General features: G+C 46.1%; 1 protein-coding gene across 2 annotated transcripts in view; it reads right to left on the reverse strand.

Annotated features, from left to right (window-relative positions):
• The window catches only part of LOC110506603 (dysbindin domain-containing protein 1-like), a 37,782-nt gene extending 19,984 nt beyond the window's left edge, over nucleotides 1-17,798 (reverse strand). Inside the window, exons 1-2 of one of the 2 annotated variants that reach the window (XM_021586335.2) lie at nucleotides 17,523-17,798; nucleotides 11,756-11,911 (exon numbers count right to left, since the gene is read on the reverse strand). In XM_021586335.2, the coding sequence (XP_021442010.1) occupies nucleotides 11,756-11,911; nucleotides 17,523-17,553 (187 nt within the window). In that variant the 5' untranslated portion in view covers nucleotides 17,554-17,798. The remainder of the gene's footprint in view (nucleotides 1-11,755; nucleotides 11,912-17,522) is intronic. The other variant, XM_021586336.2, reaches the window with a different exon arrangement.
• Between the last annotated feature and the right edge of the window lie 1,161 nt (nucleotides 17,799-18,959).

An 18,959-nucleotide genomic window follows, 5' to 3' on the forward strand; every position in this document is an offset into this window, starting at 1 on the left:
TAGGGCGTTGGGCTAGCCTGCTGTACAGATCTCTGTACAAATGGGGAGACTGTGGGTCAGTCAGTGTGTATCTGAGGGGTTAACTGAACTCCACAGCATCAGCTGAACCATATGCAGTGATAAAGGCCTGATTAGCATTATGGGATGTCAAGAGCTCTGTCTCCATGGTGTGCTAGTTGTTTCCTCCCTTAGAGCAAATCTCTACAGGCCTGCTTGGTTCACTTAGCTAATCTAAATTTGAATGATTCACCGGCTGTTTGTTCCACCTGGTTTCCTGAAGGATGTAGACTGTGGTGTGAGGGGATGACAGAGGCTCGCCTCGTAGGAGGCTGTTGCTGATGTCGTGTCTTTGGCTATGCCGGATTAAGTGATATGACATGCTATTCTATAAAATAATTTATCCGTAATTAATATTACCTGATTGAGCTAATCATAACTAGAGAGTCGGGCACCACAAAATAATATTTATAGAGCTGTTATCTTCCGAATAAACTCTTAAAGACCTAGTAATATTTTACATCAATAGCAGTCAATATTAATTGTCATCTTAATTCAGTCTCATCTGAAAGTTGTAAATTCTTGGTTATCTGCACGAAACCTGGCTCACAAGTTGAATCAGCAATACAAAATTGGGTTTAATTATTTATTTACGAAATACCTAACTAATCACAGAGAATTACACATACACATAATTAAATCATAACTTGATTACAAATTACGTCATAAAGGAAAACGTCCCTAGCGGGCGGAACAGATATGACAGCTTGTTACACAAAAGAAAAGGGGCTGGGTTTGAGTGAAAGAGCGGGAAGACTGAGGAACAAAGGGAAGAAGCTGTGCTATCGTAAATACAGTATCTTATGCATTCTCAATTACCGCCCATTTGGAAAAGGAAAATGCAATAAATATTTACTCTGAGTTGCGCTTCGGTAGGTTGGTGGTAGATGGAAAGCCATGTTGCCCAACCGAGTCCTTTGAAGAATGTCTCTGGTTGTCAATTGGATACGTTGTAGTAATGTCGTTGGGTGATAGACGGGATACTCTGTCTTTTCCTTCCTAACACTCATTTGCATCTGCTGTTGCTACCACAATGGCTAGGAGGTATCACTTCTGTAGTGAATAAGAGTTCAAAGTTCATACCATTCGCAACCAAAGCTCACGCTGATGTTGGCTTCGTTCTGTAGTTATTTTCTGAACCATTCTGACATAGGACCTTCGTCCTCACGTCCTCGGAACAGGAGGTTCTATTGTCGTCAAGGCTTTATATAGGAAGGGAGAGGAGGGTGTGTTTGAAACGTTTTACTGCCCATGTCCCTTCACAGGGGCGGGCCACTGATTGAGCAGAGCCCTAGCTTATGAAAACCCAAATCTCACATTTTAGAAGCTAAAATCACATTTCATCCCATCACGAATAATTTCATATTCAAACATTTAAATTTAACAACAATTCCATGTGAATCCGATAACTCAGATGTGTAGACTTTCCACTGTAGAGTTTGTCATCTTATCATTGATGAGAATGTCTCAGATGACAACCGAACTGACATCATATTCATTAAGTACCACTGCATGTATTCTGTTGGTCGGATTACCAGAATATAGTTAATTTCCCCCCACCTTCTGATGTTCCCAGAATCTCTATGTTAACCAAGGGTTTTGCAAATGTAACATCAGTAGGGTAGAGAGAGGAAAAAGGGGGGAAGAGGTATTTATGACTGTCATAAACCTACCCCCCAGGCCAACGTCATGACACTGATTACTGCTGAGGTGTGGTGGTTACTCAGGTGCTTACATCCAGGTGAGTGCTACACTTTTTGGTGTTGGATCTGTTCCAGCCTACCTACAGAGGAGGAGTAGCTGTGCACTTCAGAGACAGATGCTGCCTGATGAAGCGCTCCATGAACTGCCAGCTCCCTGAATTACTTTTTATATTATTTTTAAACAAGATTGTTTGAAAAGCTCAATATAAAATAAATATATTATTATTAATCAACCCTATCCATTTACCATTCTTCAGATGCACTGCACCAAAAAAAGCCCATCTCTGTAAACAATCTTTAGTATTTAGTTGGTTGTAACGTGCATTAATGTAGCAATATTTACCAGCGTAGATGACATTGGCTTATAAGGTCAATTAGAAATAATGGTGTGAAATGGTTTGACTAGCCTAGCGCAAACACAGTACACAGGGAATTGAATTTGACACGACCGTAATGCAGTTTTTTTTACAATCGCTAGGACCGATTTCTCAATACTTAAGTCACTTTTTCAAAACTCTTCACACAGTTCTTCAAACCAACTTTTAGCTTGGCACATCAGTTGCAAAATGCACTAAAACTACCAAAACACTCCATACATGTCTCAAATCAACTGATTCTTCCATAACACTAGCAAAGGTTGTCACCCCCCTCGTCACCTCGACGAGTCTCCCCCTGGTGGCTGACCTGCTGTATGCCACCTTAGCTCCCTTAGCTCTGTCGGGGTGGGGACGGTCATCAGTGCAACGTCTGTCTCCCTTCTCGATAGGGCATCCGCGTTTCAATGCGTTGCCCCTGACCTGTGCACAACAGAAAAAGAGAAGCATTGAAGGGACAAGAACCACCTGGTGACCCGATCGTTTGTGTCCTTTCCCCTGGCCATCCAGACCAGGGGAGCATGGTCCGTGACCAGGGTGAAGTGGGTACCTAGCAGGTAATACTTGAGAGTGTCTAGCGCCCAGTTTACCGCTAGACACTCTTTCACCACAATAGAGTATTTATTTTCCCTAGGCATCAGCTTTCGGCTGATGTACATGATGGGATGCTCCTCCCCATTGTGTATCTGGGACAGAATGGCCCCTAGTCCCGTATCACATGCGTGTGTCTGGACCACCATCGGCACCTGGAAATCAGGCGTCACGAGAATCGGATGGGAGAACAGCGCTTCCTTCAGACTGTTGAACGCAGCTTCTGTCTCCTCCGACCATTTCACTGTTTTCGGGAGGCGGGCCCTGGTTAGATCGGTGAGGGGGGAAATTTATAGCTGCAAAGTTGGGGATAAACCGGCTATAGTATCCTGCAAGTCCCAGGAAGGACTTGACCTGTGTCTTGGTGCGTGGAACGGGCCAGTCACGCACTGCGTGAACCTTCCTCTACTGGGGCTTGACGTTCCCCCGTCCGATCAAATACCCCAGGTACTCCACTTCCTCGAACCCTAGCATGCATTTCTTGGGGTTTGCAGTCAACCCGGCTTGTCTGAGTGCGTCCAGCACCACCTGGAGAAGCGTCAGGTGCTCTTCCCAACCTTGGCTGTGGATGATTATATCCGGATATGCCGCTGCGTACTGCTGGTGGGGTCGAAGCACTCTGTTCATCAGCCGTTGGAAGGTGGGCGGGGCTCCGTGGAGACCGAACGGGAGCACCCGGTACTGATACAACCCGTCTGGTGTCGAAAAGGCCTTCTTCTCCCGGGAGGAGGCTGCCAACGGTACCTGCGAATAACCTTTGGTCAGGTCAAGGGTGCTGATGTACCGGGCCTTTCCCAATCGGTCGATGAGCTCGTCCACCCTCGGCATGGGATATGCATCGAACAAGCTGATGTCGTTCACCCCCCGGAAAACGTTACAGAAGCAGAAGCTACCGTCCGGTTTGGGCACCAACACGATGGGGCTGCACCATGCACTGTGGGACTCTTCCACGACCCCTATCCTCAGCATAGCCTCCACTTCCTGTTTCATGCCCTCCCATCCGGCCTCCGGAATCGGGCATGGCCTCTTTCGTACTGTTTCCCTGGGCTGGGTACGGATGTGGTGTTCAATGAGGGTCGTGCGGCCCGGCTTCTCAGAGAAAACCGCAGTGTTCCGATCGACGAGCTCCCTGAGCTCTTGCTTCTGTGCCGGGTCGAGGTCCTCATTGCTCGGGACCTCCACTGGTACCGTTGGCGTCCTGGGTCCCGACCATAACACGGCCAAGGCTGTCCTCTCGTGCCACTTCTTCAACAGGTTCACGTGGTAAATCTGTTGGGGTTTCCATCTCCCCGGTTGCCATACGCGGTAATTGACAGGTCCCAGCTTCTCGATCACCTCATATGGTCCGTGCTATGTTGTCAGGAACTTACTTTCGGCCGTGGGGATCAAGACCAACACCCTGTCTCCCACCTGGAATTCTCGGGCTGGGCTCCCCGATTGTAGACCTGGGCTTGGGCGCGTTGGGCCTTCTCCATATGTTCACTCACGACTGGCCATATGGCTGTCATCCGCTCCCGCATCGTCTCCACGTGCTCTACCACGCTGCGTAAGGGGGGTCGGTTGGGATTCCCACACCTATTGGCGAGGTCCAGTAGGCCGCTTGGCCTCCTCCCATAGATGAGTTTGAACGGGGAAAACCCAGTTAAGGATTGGGGTACTTCTCAGATTGAGAACATTAGGTGGGGTAGTAGCTGGTCCAAGTTCTTCCAATCTTGCTCGATGATCTTCCGCAGCATCTGTTTGAGCATTTTATTAAAGCGCTCGATGAGCACATCCGTCTGCGAGTGAAAAACGTAGGTCCGGATCTGCTTGATCTGCAGGAGGGCACACAACTCTTTCATGAGGCGGGACATAAACTCCGTACCTTGGTCTGTCAGGATCTCGTTCGGGATGCCCACCCGGCTAAAGAGGAGGAACAGCTCCCGGGCGATTCCCTTGTACACCGCCGCCCGTAGGGGAATGGCCTCGGGATACCTGGTGGCATAGTCCACTATTACCAAGATGTACCTGTGTCCTCATGCAGTCTTTACCAGGGGTCCCACTATGTCCATGGCGATGCGTTCAAAGGGCACCCCGATTATTGTCAGGGGGACCAGAAGGTTTCGGAAGTGTGCTTTCGCGGTAGTGAGTTGACACTCCGGACAGCTGCGACAGTAGTCTTCCACATCCCGGGCCAGTGGAACCGGGCGGCGATCTGTTCCCGGGTCTTCTCCATTCTCAGGTGTGCCCCAACAGGTAGTTGTTGGCCAGCTGAAGAACGATTCCTACATACCGTCAAGGCAACAATACCTCTCGAAGTTCCCCCTGTTGGCGCGACACATGATACAAAAGGTTATTCTTAATTTGGAAATGGGGGTATTGCCAGTCACTTACCCCCGGAAGTAGCTGTCCATCCACCGCTATCACTTGGGTGGCGGCAGCTTTCAAATTCGGATCCTCCCACTGGGCCGTCCCGAATTGTCCCCTCAGTTGGCCCCCCACGGGGGTCTCGACTGGCCCCTTGAAATCGAGGAGGGGGAGGCTGGGCTCCTCTTCCAGTGGTTCTCCAGGGGGTTCGAGTTCCGGCTCCCCCTCCGACTCCGGACCCGTAGAGTCAGGTTGGTTAACCGGCGGCTTCCGGGCCAGACAGGTGATGGGTCGTCCCCACTCTCTTCTTCGGCCGGCTCGTACTTTCTTCCTCAACTCATGCCCCCATGGGGCCACGAACAGCGGACAATCCAATCCCACTAGGAGAGGTACCGGCATCTCTGGTACTGCACCCACCATCATCTGACAGCTCCCTTGTGGCGTCACGATGTTGGTCCATACGGTGGGATACCGTTTTGTGTCACAGTGAACACTAGAAATGCACATCTCCCTACACCGTTCGGTCTCCTGGTTCAGCAGGCTCGTTGTTACGAGCGTAACCGTGGTTACGGAGTCTAATAGCGCTTCCGTGTCACGTCCGTCAACCTTCACCGGGACCATGGGTGCAGTTGACTCGTGGTGTGCCCAACAGGAGGTAACATAGTTCACGGCATGACCCACCCCGCCTCCGGGGCTAGCTGATGGCATCGACTCCTCTCGAGCCGGGCAATTCCAGGCAATGTGCCCCTGGGCGCCACACTCAAAACACCTCCTTTGGTCTCCCTCTACCTGGGGTCGCCGGTGTCGGGTCAGCCCTACCCCTGCTGTCTCTCCATGGGTTTGCGGTCCTTTGGCCCTGCCGACTGTCGGTTCGGGGTACACTGCGGTGGGGCTGACCTTCCGTCCCTTTGGACGGGTCGCCGACTCGTCCCGGCTCCCACTCAGCAGTGCCTGTGTTTCTTCTGCATCTCCACTGCTTCCAGGAGGCCCTCCAAGTTCTGGGATGCGCATAAACTCGCTGCCCTCTTCATGTCATGGGGTTTCGTCCATAAGAAGCGATCCAGGACCACTTTGTCGAGGATGGATAGGGTGGATACGTCGGTGAAGAGCCATGCCCTGGTGACGCGCAGTAGGTCGCTCATCTGGGCTCGGGGGGAGGCGTCAGGCACGAACCTCCAGTCGTTGAACCGTTGAGCCCGATGGGCTATGCTGTACCCGTAGCGGCTGAGTATCTCCCATTTGAGTCCATCGTAGTTATCCACCTGTTCGTCGTCCAGGTCTCAATACACCTTTTGGGCATTCGCAGAGAAGAACGGGGCCAGCAGACTTGCCCACTGCGGCCTTGGCCATCCTTCCCGTAGTGCTGTCCGTTCAAATGTACAGAAGTATGTTTCGAGGTCATCGTCTTCCGTTAAAAACTGGTTGGGATGTGATCTCATTGCAGCTTCCTGACTTCCTTAACGAGGCGGACATTTTGTTTTTCGTTCCTGAACTGCCTGTTGTGCTTGTTGGGCCCGGACGAACTGAGCTATCAACTCGTCCATGCTGAAACTGTGTAAACATCAACCCTGATCTGACCACATTATCAGAGTACCTGCATTCTCCACCACTTGTGGCAGACCAGGGGGTTTGGTCAAGACATTTACATAGATCAGACACGGACAGAGTATGATCAGCTCGGTTTCAAGGGTGTTTATTAAATAATAAATCAAAAAGAAAAGGTCTCCCCCATGAGACCCTCTCCAGGATACCGTCTCCTGGGCTCCGGTTGGGCACGTCTCCTGTATCCTGTCGGGCACACAAACTCAACTCCCTCGGCTTAGCTCGGGTAAACGTATCCAACCACATGGAAGCCACCTCACGTCCCCTAGTCCTCTCCCTGTGTGCTGCCCTTCTGGCAGCTTTATGGGCCTCGTACAGCTGGTGAGCAATCCACCCTTGATTACTCACCAGCTCCCAAGCAGCCCCAATTAGTCCTGTCAGGAGAGCCCGTCAAGACCTGGCATGTCCAGCAGATGGAGCCACCGCCTCGTGATGTATACTCCATCTGTTACCAAGCCTTGACGAGTCTCCCCCTGGTGGCTGACCTGCTGTACGCCACAATACGTACTCCTCTCCCTCTCCCAGCCACTCTTCTTCCTCTGTCAGCCACTTCTCTATCTCTGGCTGGGTCCATGTTTACATTACAGTACTGCATTATTTTTAAGATGCCCTCTTTTGTATAGATGGTAATGTAATTGAAAGACTAACACCTGGGTAGGTGTTCAGCTACAATGGGAATCAGATGTGGTTGGTCTAATTGTTTTGATAGTATTTCCTTTTTTAGATTTGGAATATATTTAAATGTAGCAAATTGCTGTCTTATTCAACTTTGTGTTATGTTAGGATTTGAACTTAAGTTTAACAGTTTTAAAAAGAGTATGTAAGCATGTGCAAATTGGCCTGTAGGTACATAGAGTTTTGGTGGTGGTTGTGTCTGAGTGTCATGCCCTGGCCATAGAGAGGCTTTTATTCTCTATTTTGGTTAGGCCAGGGTGTGACTAGGGTGGACATTCTAGGTTCTTTATTTCTTTGTTTTCTATTTCTTTTTTTTTGGCCGAGTGTGGTTCCCAATCAGAGGCAGCTGTCTATCGTTGTCTCTGATTGGGAATCAAACTTAGGCAGCCTTTTTCCCACCTGTGTTTTGTGGGTAGGTAGTTTCTGTTTAGTGTCTGCACTTGACAGAACTGTTTCGGTTTTTAACTTTGTTACTTTGTTCGAGTGTTTTTTGAGAAATGAAATATCATGAACACTTACCACGCTGAGCTTTGATCCGATCCTCATTCTGATGAGAGCCGTTACACTGAGTGAGAAAATAATTCGTGAAATTTTAACGGTGTAGTCATTTGCATTTTATGCCAAAGCAATGAAAAATGATCCACAGTTTAGCCCACAGTTTAGACTGCTGTTGTGCTCACTGTGTGAAGAGTTTTGAAAAAGTGACCTAAGTATTGAGAAATGGGTCCTAGCGATTGTAAATAACTGTAAGTAGAGCCATTAAATCTGTGTAGGCCAGGCTCTTCAACTACCTCACCAGATATATATGCTGGTACGATCACCCATGTTACGACTCTAATAAAAGTCATTACCAAAGCCTGTCAGGCGTAACAGCATGACATTAGCCACGCTCAGACTCTGGGGCTGAGATAACACAAGGTTAAAGGGTCATGATAGCCATAGTATCGGACCTGAAAGAAGTAACACCTGCCCCATATTGGTTTTGATGGGGGGAATGAAAGAGCCTGCGTCCACAGCTGTCAGCAGTCTCACACAGCAGCAGAGCAGCTCTGATTGTGAATGAAGCCCTGGTATGTGGTATGGTTTTGGCTATATTCTAGCCATTAGACTAGACCATGAGCAAGCTGGATAATGAAATGTGCCCATGCATATTTGAATAAATCTACAAAATCTATTATATGGAGGGTGCTGTCCTACTCCAATACCCCCATACTATATTCTACTTCATCAGTCCTCTAAGCCGACACACCCTCAGGGCATGCGTCAGGTGCAACCCATCCCTGACAAAATTATTTGGGTTTAAGAATGTATTGAGGGATGGAGGGAAAGTGTGAATATGGAAGAGGAATGTAGGGTACAATGTGTGCGTGTGTGCGTGCATGCGCGTGCGGGAGGGAGGGCCTAAGATCAGACTGTGAGAATAGCTTCTACTAGATGAGTTCTCTCCAGAGGCCCGGAATAGGCTTGCCCACGGCTGTCTGTCTCTTTGAATCTCCCAGCAAGAGAAGGAGAGAGGAAGGGAGAGAAAAGGAGAGAGTAGGGATGGATGGAAGAGTTGTAGTTAAAATGAGTTAGGAGAGAGAGGGAGGGAGGAGAGATGAAGACAGAAAGGGGTTATAAAGAAATGCCACCTCCGCTATATCTCTCTCTTTTTTTCTCTCTCTCTAAACTAGTTACAGTCATCCCAGTCCCCTTTGTTAATTTCTTTCCTCTACCCCTCCTCTACTCTCCTCTAACCCCTCCTATAACCCTCCTCTTCTGTCTACTCCCACCCCCACTTCTCCTTGAATAATTGAGCAGTAACACATTTTTCCTCCCAGCAAGGTTGGTGAGAGAGATGGAGAGAAACGGTTGTTGCTCTCTCTCAACCCATTAAGTGTCTCTCTGGCAGCCCATTGGCGGGACTATACCCATAGTACATTCACATTGAGAAGGAAAGGTGATATTCATACATTAGACTTGTATGGCAGCTGTTGGATACTAAGCAGTAGCCCACTTGTGAAGCACACACACACACAAACCAACCAACCACTTGTCCTTGTTGTCCTGACCCCTCCTGTTGTTTTTGGCTGACGGTTACAAATTGAAAATTAGAAAAAATAAAGAGGACTTAGAAATTACTTTGGCTATTTCTTTGACTTTTGGCCCCTTGTTAAATGCAGCCTCAGGCATTTCATTGTTATTGTTCTTTCCCTTCTTCTCTTGTCTCTGCCTTCTCTCACTGCCCTTCACTCTCTGTTCTCTCTGTGGTTGTACTCAGGGATCTCTCTGTCTCTGTCTCTCCTCTCTGCCAGGATGTACTGTATATTGAAAATGTAATAGAATGTAAGATAAGGGGAGAGGGAAGAGTATACATGTAAAGGAAAAGAAGAATGGACAAACTCAATTGGAAAGACAAATTGAGAGAGAGTGAGAGATAAGAAAGAGTTTGGGAAAACAAATCTGAGGAGAGAAAGATGAGGGAGAAGAGGGCTAATCTGCCTTAGTGAAGACTGAGATAATTGCCTGGTAGGCGGGGCTGTCAATAGCAGTAGTCTGGCTGAGGGGAGCGGCGGAGAGACTGGGGGCTCCATCAAACAGTAGAATGCCTCTGTATCTGACCCCCCCCAGGCCCCCCAGGCCCCCCAGCCACCCCATGGCTCACTGATCATTAGCCTAACCAGAGCAGCCTATAATGAGGATCGAGGGGGTGACGGGGTAAGCTAGAAAGACAGTTGGGTCTCCCCCTTTAGCAAAATGATGAGCACAGTATAGATCAGCCAGTCTCAACAAACAGCCTATAATGAGGCTATAATGATTCCCAAACACTCTCATACATTCAGGCTTTAACAGGGGCTTCCACTGTGCCTCAGTAGGATTGGTTATAGTGCACAGTCTGATGCTTGGCTCAGAGCCAGTAAACTGGACTTGACCTTATCTAGAGGTAACAAAGTCATTGGGTCCAGCCAAACTCAGCAAGAGGGCTATTAACAACTTTATCCAATTGTTATTCGCTCCCCACAATTCATAAACTGCTGTAGAAAATAAATGTACTAGTTTTATGATGTAACTCAAGGGTTTCCCTCTCTGTCTGTAGGGTAACTGTGCCCCAGGTGTCTCTTTAAGGCAGAAGGACACAGATACTGGGCTGTAGTGGCTGTCTCCCTGAATGGGTGTTTAGTCGTTGGGTAGATAAAGACTTCCTTGTGAGGCCTGTGTCTGTCTGTGTGTCTGTCTGTGTGTCTGTGTGTGCGTGTCTGTGGCCTCTGGCTCAGCCCTGGGCATGGTGTAGATAGACACAGTGACACAGGGCTCCCTCAGTGGGGGGACAGACACACAATTATGTATTTTAGCTGGGGGATTGGAAGTGTGGATGGGTAGAGGACAAGGTGGAAGTCGGGTTACTGGAACTGGGAAGATGGGTGCAATATATCTCAATTTAACCCCAGAGGAAGTGATGAACTGACCACAGTGTACACTTGTGCCACAACGCCAAACTAGACAAATTACCCACCTCTTACACACAAAAAAAATGAAGGTTTCTCAAGGGTTCTTTGGGAAGGGGGATGGTTCTATATGGAACCATCCGGACCCAAAGAACCCTTTGAACCCTTCAATGGTTCTTTGCAGCTCAATTTTATTTTACTTTAGTGATAATTAAAATGTATGGGCGGCAGCTCATTCAAATATTTTGGGGCGTGGTTTATTCACAGCTTTTTTTGTGCAACCGTGAGTGAGCGTGTAATTCCAGTTGTTCTAAACTGTTGTGTTACGCTATTAAATATTATATATGACTAAGGCCAGTGATGTTGTCTTGTGAAAGATTCACATATGGCCTTGTGTCAATTCAGAATGATTGACTAAGTCAGTAGATATCAATAATCCCCTCAGGGACCCACAGCCATTCCAGAGCTGGCACACAAAATAATAACTGCAATGGAATTTTAACAATATAATATGGCTAGTAAACCAGAATATACACCACGCTACGGTTCTACAAAGAACCTTAAGATTGAGAATGGTCCTTTTTTGTTGCTACTGTATATATAATATTTTTGAATGGTTCTATATGAAACCTTAGGAAAGGGTTCTTTATAGCACCATGCAGGTTCCATTTAGAACCTTATGAGCATGGTTCTTTATAGGACCTTTAAAAAAAAGGGTTCCACTATGGTTACAACCCTTGGTTGGTTCTATAAAGAACTTTCTCAATCTAAAGGTTCTTTGTAGAACCATACAGATTTTAAAATTTTTGCCTTACTAGCCATATTATATACTGTAGTTAAAATTCCATCCAAAATGCCATCCAACTACCATCCTTTAGCCATCCCCTAATTACTATCCTCCCCATCCTCCCCATTCCTTTTTTCTATCCATCCAATCCACCCTCCATCCATCCATCCACCACTCCTCCATCGCTCCCCTTACCCCGGTACTCACGTCTCCTCTCGGTGACGTGCAGCAGGCCAGCGGTGTGTCCTGGAAGCCCTCCCTCCTCTTCCCCCACTGGGTGATGGTACAACTCCTTGGAAAGGTCCCCTGAGCTGGAGGGCTTCAGCAACTTCTGGATGTCTTTATTGGGCTCTGTGGTGGTAAACACACACACATACACACACATGTAAGTACACACGTACGCACACACACACAGGAAAAGAGGGAGAGAGCAAATGAGACAGGTAAGAGTGAGTGATCGTTGTCACTGTCTAGCCCTTCCTGCATCCATGATCTCCTTTTATTCATGTTTGGCAGATGTGTTTTGTGATGCATTTCTGCTGTGTGCTGGTAATCATATTTAGCCACTGTGCGTCTCGCCTCAGGAAGCAGTGAGTGACTAGCAGGCTATTCTGGGTGACCATGCCCATCCATCTTCTCCTGAGGATGTCTTGTGTGACATTTGTTTACGGACCCACCCTGCTGTGCACAATGCTGTATAACACAGACACACACACTTGCACACATACGTGCATACATACATGACTACACACGCACACGCACACACAGTCTAAATAAACACTGCATAAAATACCAGTATTGGCATTTGGGTTGCAACAGAAAGAATATAACCACCAATCTAGAATCTCAAAATGTGTTGAAAAATCAATAATTATTACGTTTTCTGCAATGGAACCCCACAGTGTACGTTTCAAAGTGGAAAATTCAGTTTTTATAGCATTTCAATTGTCAGATGAGAAAGAGTTGTCTTACTTCCATTTTCAGTTATCTTGTTGCTCCTGTCTTTCTACAGAGCCTGTTTCACTGTCCTGTGCTGTGCTTTGCTCACAGGGAAAAGACAATGTGTGTTGTTATGTAAAAGGTTGTCTAGTGACAGTAGCTCTACTGTTTCAGTTTCACTACCTCCGTTTCAATGAACCACTGCCTCAGAGCCTCCCTATACTCACTCACATGTTTCATTTAAAGAGTTAAAACTCTGAAACTCTCATTTCATCCACTTCACTAAACCTTTTTACTGTGGTTCTCTATCCCTTTATTTCCCCTCTCATTTCAGAGTTTAGGTTTTTATCCCTTTGGACTACAATTACCACAGGGCCGTCATTCTGTGTAGCTTTTCAAAGAGGATAAGGGATGAAAGGTTCATATTACTCTTCTACCAGGCTCACACAGTTAGACGATCCACTTTCTATTGAATAACTCCCCCACATCTAGTGTAATATTTAGTGTAATAGGAGGGGTTGAACAGAAGGTTAACCACGAGTACTGATGATAATCTACAGTAACATTAATCCCCAGGTTATTACATCACCTACTGTATCCACATTAACCCCTGAATAACTCTGTTCCTTTTCCTTAACACTGCATGCTGTGGGCTTTACCATAGACAGGTTTACACATGCACTGTGTGTGTGTGTGTGTGTGTGTGTGTGTGTGTGTGTGTGTGTGTGTGTGTGTGTGTGTGTGTGTGTGTGTGTGTGTGTGTGTGTGTGTGTGTGTGTGTGTGAATGTATGAAGTTGTGTGTAAAGGTAGTTTAGATCTCCTCCAGTGTGTGTGAGTCACATATAGACAGTGATGGAAATAGACTTATGTGGATGTGCTTGTGTACTAGGCTGAGGTGGACATTCAATTAGATTTAAATTGAAAACGGCTGTCTCATCTGATGTTCTGAGACAACACATTCCTTGGAGGAAGACTGCATTCCACCAGGCTCTGAGTCATGGAATATTATCCAGGGAGCTGAGGTGTATCTTAGAAGACTCACAAACCAACACACCGCCTCTAGTCTCTCACACATGCCTATATACACCTGAACATTCAGTACACTCACATGCACAGTCATCTACAGTGCACACTCCCCACTCTAGTAGAAATCCATACACACTTGATCAAACTGTCACACATTCACACACATGCACATTTTCACACATGTAAGTGTACATGCACACACACACACACACACACACACACACACACACACACACACACACACACACACACACACACACACACACACACACACACACACACACACACACACATCTCAGGTGGTGTCCTGTACTAACTCTAGTTCATCCAAAAGGCTTCTTAACAGCTTCTACTCCCAAGCCATAAGACTCCTGAACAGCTAATCAAATGGCTATTTGCATTGTCCCCCCATCCCCTTTTACGCTGCTTCTACTCTCTGTTTATAATCTATGCATAGTCCCTTTAACTCTACCTACATGTACATATTACCTCAATTACCTGGACTAACATGTGCCCCTGCACATTGACTCTGTACCAGTACCCCCTGTACTGTTATTTTACTGCTGCTCTTTAATGATTTGTTATTTGTTATTTTTGTCTTTTTTTAAATCTATTTTTTACTTAATAACACCTATTTTTCATAAAACTGCATTGTTCGTTAAGGGCTTGTAAGTAAGCATTTCACTGTAAGGTGATATTATACTGTTATATACTGTTATATTCGGCACATGTGACAAATAAAATGTGATTTGATTTGATCTCCAGATTCCTCTGAGTCATGCGGCACATTGCTACCTCACTGACTCTGCAGCAACAAGCGTTAGCACAGAACACAGCAGACAGGGAGGAGAGAGGGATGGAGATAGGTGAGAGCGGAATGAAGGTGTGGGTAAAAAGAGGAAAGAGATAGGTGAGAAAGTAGCAGCAGGAGCGTTCTAGAGGTTAACATCCTAACTCCCTGCTGGGCTGCCCTCCCCAAGCCTCTGTTGGACATCATCATCATGTTGTCCCTCAGACTGCACAATCACTGTGGAAACATCCACATCCTTAGGAATGGAGAAGAGCATCTTTGGCACAGATTGTGTGTGTGTGTGTGTCACACACAGAGAAGGGTGTGGCATTTCAAAGGGCTGGCAAAGCAAGTCACAGACTAAACATGATGGATTCCCATTTCACCCTGGATACAAGGCTTGCTGTTGGCTATCGATTTATTTTTGCAGCGAGGGTCCAAACAAGCTGAGAGAATACAGCTCCACTTTCCCTTCTCTATAATGAGGTGGTGATACTATTTACAGTTTGCTGCTTCATTTCCCATGTCTGTTACCCTCTGTCTGTCAATCTGCCTCATAGTCACACAATTAATGTTTACACCGCTGGAGGTTCCTGAGGGGAGGATGGCTCACAATAATGGCTGGAACGTAGTGAATGGAATGGCATCAAACACATGGAAACCATATGTTTGATGTATTTGATACCATTCCACTCCAGCTATTACCACGGGCCCATCCTCCCCAGTTAAGGTGCCAGCAACCTCCTGTGGTTTACACCTTAAATCAATTGCCAATCATGTTTTACATGCATAGACACACACATAGTATTCAATCAAAGTGTACGAGGGATTTTTCAAGGTGAATAAAAAATAAGAGCAGTCACAGATGACATCAATCAAAATCAATCTGGTTTAATACAACTCTTCCAGAAGCAGATAACATATTCTAATCTCACAGCACCAATGTTCCGTAAACACCCACTGAGAGGCTTGTAGGAAGTCACAAAATCAGCTGCTACAGAATTACATAGTGTCACAGAATACAATAACAGTCAGTGTCCTCTGTCCGTGTACCTAAAGTCTGGCGTCAATCACTATCAACAGATATGAGAAAAAATCTATAACATTCAGTGTCAGGTCTAGTGACCATCAAACCATACACAAATGAGTGTCTGAATTAGAACACTGGGAATCTTATGTGTTGGCCTGCATAAACATCTTAAATATTCCCATTACACAATGGCACATCACAGTATGAAAGGCTCATCACAGTATGAAAGGCTCATCACAGTATGAAAGGCTCATCACAGTATGAAAGGCACATCACAGTATGAAAGGCTCATCACAGTATGAAAGGCTCATCACAGTATGAAAGGCTCATCACAGTATGAAAGGCTCATCACAGTATGAAAGGCTCATCACAATATGAAAGGCTCATCACAGTATGAAAGGCTCATCACAGTATGAAAGGCTCATCACAGTATGAAAGGCTCATCACAGTATGTAATGCCTTGCTTCCATTATTTTGTTAGCTACCAAGTATTACTATACATGGCACATGTCAATGTTGATACTGTAAATATGTGTACTGTAAAGAATGCTCTAGAATGAGACGGATCTGCTAGGTAGTGCAGTGATAGTGACACATGAGGAGACTCATTGACTAAACCAGCTACTGTACCAATGTGGCTCTGGGGACTGAGGTTGTATGTGTCTTTATCCTTAGTGGGTCAGACATACATCCTAGATGAATGAGTGTCAGTCCTACATGGTCTAGGGTAAATATGTCAATGTCAGGTAGCTAGCCTAGCCACCTAAAGTGCCCCCAAGCAGAGACACTTTTCAAAAGAGGACTGCTAATCTGTTTCTCAATGCTCTGGAATGGCTTATTGTACAATCCTACTGAACATATGAAAGTAATAAACTTAACCTAGCCGTCTGCAGAGATCTCTGATATAACCAAGCCATATCAAATGAGTAATTGGATGTGGTCTTGTTCACTAGGACAGTCTCTAATAGGTCATTCAACGCGATGAATGAGCTGACACTACCTCATGCTCCTCTTGACCCAGTGTGCCCTACTGTAAATGCCTACTGACTGAGCACTCAGTGAGTGTGTGTCATGAGCAGACCATCCGTACACAGTGTGTTTAATGGAACATGGTGAACACACCACCAGCCAACAGTGAAAGGACTGGAGTGTGCTGTTTGAAAGGCTGCTCTTTCAGGTTTTGGCTCACACTGCTCCTAGCAATCACGCAGGACTTCCTCTGAATCAGGTTCACGCGCACACACAGTGATTGCATTCACCATAATAGTTTAATCAAACTCAACATATCGGTTCAAATCAAATCAATCTTCTTTCAACAGTAAAGGCAACAGGAAGTAAGTCTCTCCACACCCTTCTCCCACCACACTGTTATTTCTCTCATCGAACATCCATCCTTTTTTCCTTTATCACAGATAGCAATCCATCCTACAGTAAATTATGTTGCTATGATCCGTTTTATCAATGTCATTGAGGTATTGTGTCGAATTGATACCATACAAATCACATCTTGTTAATCACATTTTATTAACTACATTGTGTCAACACAGGGTACTGAAATAGCTCTACACACAACAACATCCTCCATATCTGAAAACAGCAACATGAACATGTGTTCATCTTCCTTCCGTTCCCAACCATGTCATTACATGTAAGCATTCAACACATATTTCATATGCATTTAGTCTAAACATGCTAAGACTAGTATGGATTCATTAACACGTTATATATTCTCCAATTCAGACCTGTAGAAACATCCACCACTATCTTATTTCCATCCATAATGTTGGCTACTGTTTCCTCTACTCTACAGTATCATCTGCAGTCCACTGATGTGCACTGCAGGTGGGCTAATACGTTAACAGAACCCACTGATAAGAGAATTAACTACACTAATATACTATTATACAGAAAAGCTGGCAGAGTACATGATTTAACTAACATAACCATCTAGGCTGCTAGAGTATATGTCTGGGGTAAAACAGAGCACCTATTCTCAGAAACCAAGTCTGGGCTAACAGAGAATTTAAATGTGACAATAGAGTGAAAGAGGCTGGTATGATAGACTAACATGGAAAAGACATAACATAGAGTCCATCTGGAAAGACATGGTGATGGACAGTCTGGTCTAGGCTGATGTATTCTATGCTAACAGTGGATAACATAAAGCTGCACCTACCTGGGCTCCCTGCCCCTCCCTGTGCCTCCATGCAGCCGAGCCGAGAGTGCCGTGCTGTCTATCACAACAGCATGGGAGTGGGGGAGACAGACTGAGAGAGATGGAGGGAGAGAGAGAGGTATGCCAGCTCTCGTTCTCCACAGCTGCACTCCTTTTTTACTCTGTCGTTCTCTTCCTCACTGCCTGGTGCTCATCCCTGCTCAGTGCTCTTTCACACACTCACCAGCCTGCCCAATACAGACATGAGAACACACTGAGTTCACCGCTCTGCTGCGCTGCCTGCCTCACAGAGAGAGAGAGAGAGAGAGAGAGAGAGAGAGAGAGAGAGAGAGAGAGAGAGAGATAGAGAGAGAGAGAGAGAGAGAGAGAGAGAGAGAGAGCACAGCAAAACCCAGAACCACTTTGTTCTATAATAACATTGTGAAAAAGCTCAGCGAATGCAGAATACAAAGAGATCTAGAGAGAGAGGGAGAAAAAGAGGGGGATAGAGAGACAGTGAGAGAGAGCAGGGTGGGCACACTGGCAGACTGCCCAGATTGAGAAAGAGAGAGGGTGGCTGCAGGAGGGGTGTTGGTGGGGCTTTGGATAAAGGGAAGGGGAGAGTTGGATACACCACATGGGTGAGAAGTATCACAGAGTCAATATGTGTGTGAGCGTGTGTGTCTGTGTGTGCCAATGACTGTATATATGAATGGACAAAGTCACTGATCACATAACACCTTGCATTCCTATGTGAAGACTCAATAGCCAAATTAAGTCGGTTAAGATGGCGTATCACGCGCAGTTTGAGCTACTCCAGCTAGCTCAGTGCTGTCCCTTTTAAATGGGCTCCCGAGTGGTGCAGTGGTCTAAGGCACTACATCTCAGTGCTAAAGGCATCACTACAGACACCCTGGTTTGAATCCAGGTTGTATCACAACTAGCCGTGATTGGGAGTCCCATAGGGTGTGGCACAATTGGCCCAGCGTTGTCCGGGTTTGGCCGGTGTAGGCCGTCATTGTAAATAAGAATTTGTTCTGAACTGACTTGCCTGGTTAAAAAAAAATGAGAAAGAGAAAGGCTGCAGGCTGCCATTAGCAACTAAATTATCCTTATACCTTCTTCTCTGTGTGATTTTAAAATAATCGGTTCAAGGACATACTGTACATCTTGTGTGTTAAAGGCAACTATTGGTACCATGATTGTCATCCATTTAAAAAAAAAAAAATTACACGAAAATTGACCATGAAGATTTCCATTTTTCTGCTAACAATGCCTGCAGTACCGCAGTTGGCCTTGAACATCCGCGGCTTCAACGAGCAGGGGCAGTCGTTCTCCACTGGTGTATGTGAATGTGCATACACCTTATTAGGTAAACATCTTAACACTCCAGTTACAAGCCTTGTCCCACAGCAGCATAAAAATATTATGATAAGCACAGGACAACAGTACTGCCGA

Source organism: Oncorhynchus mykiss, chromosome 26 (assembly GCF_013265735.2).
Source record: "Oncorhynchus mykiss isolate Arlee chromosome 26, USDA_OmykA_1.1, whole genome shotgun sequence".
NCBI lineage: Eukaryota > Metazoa > Chordata > Actinopteri > Salmoniformes > Salmonidae > Oncorhynchus > Oncorhynchus mykiss.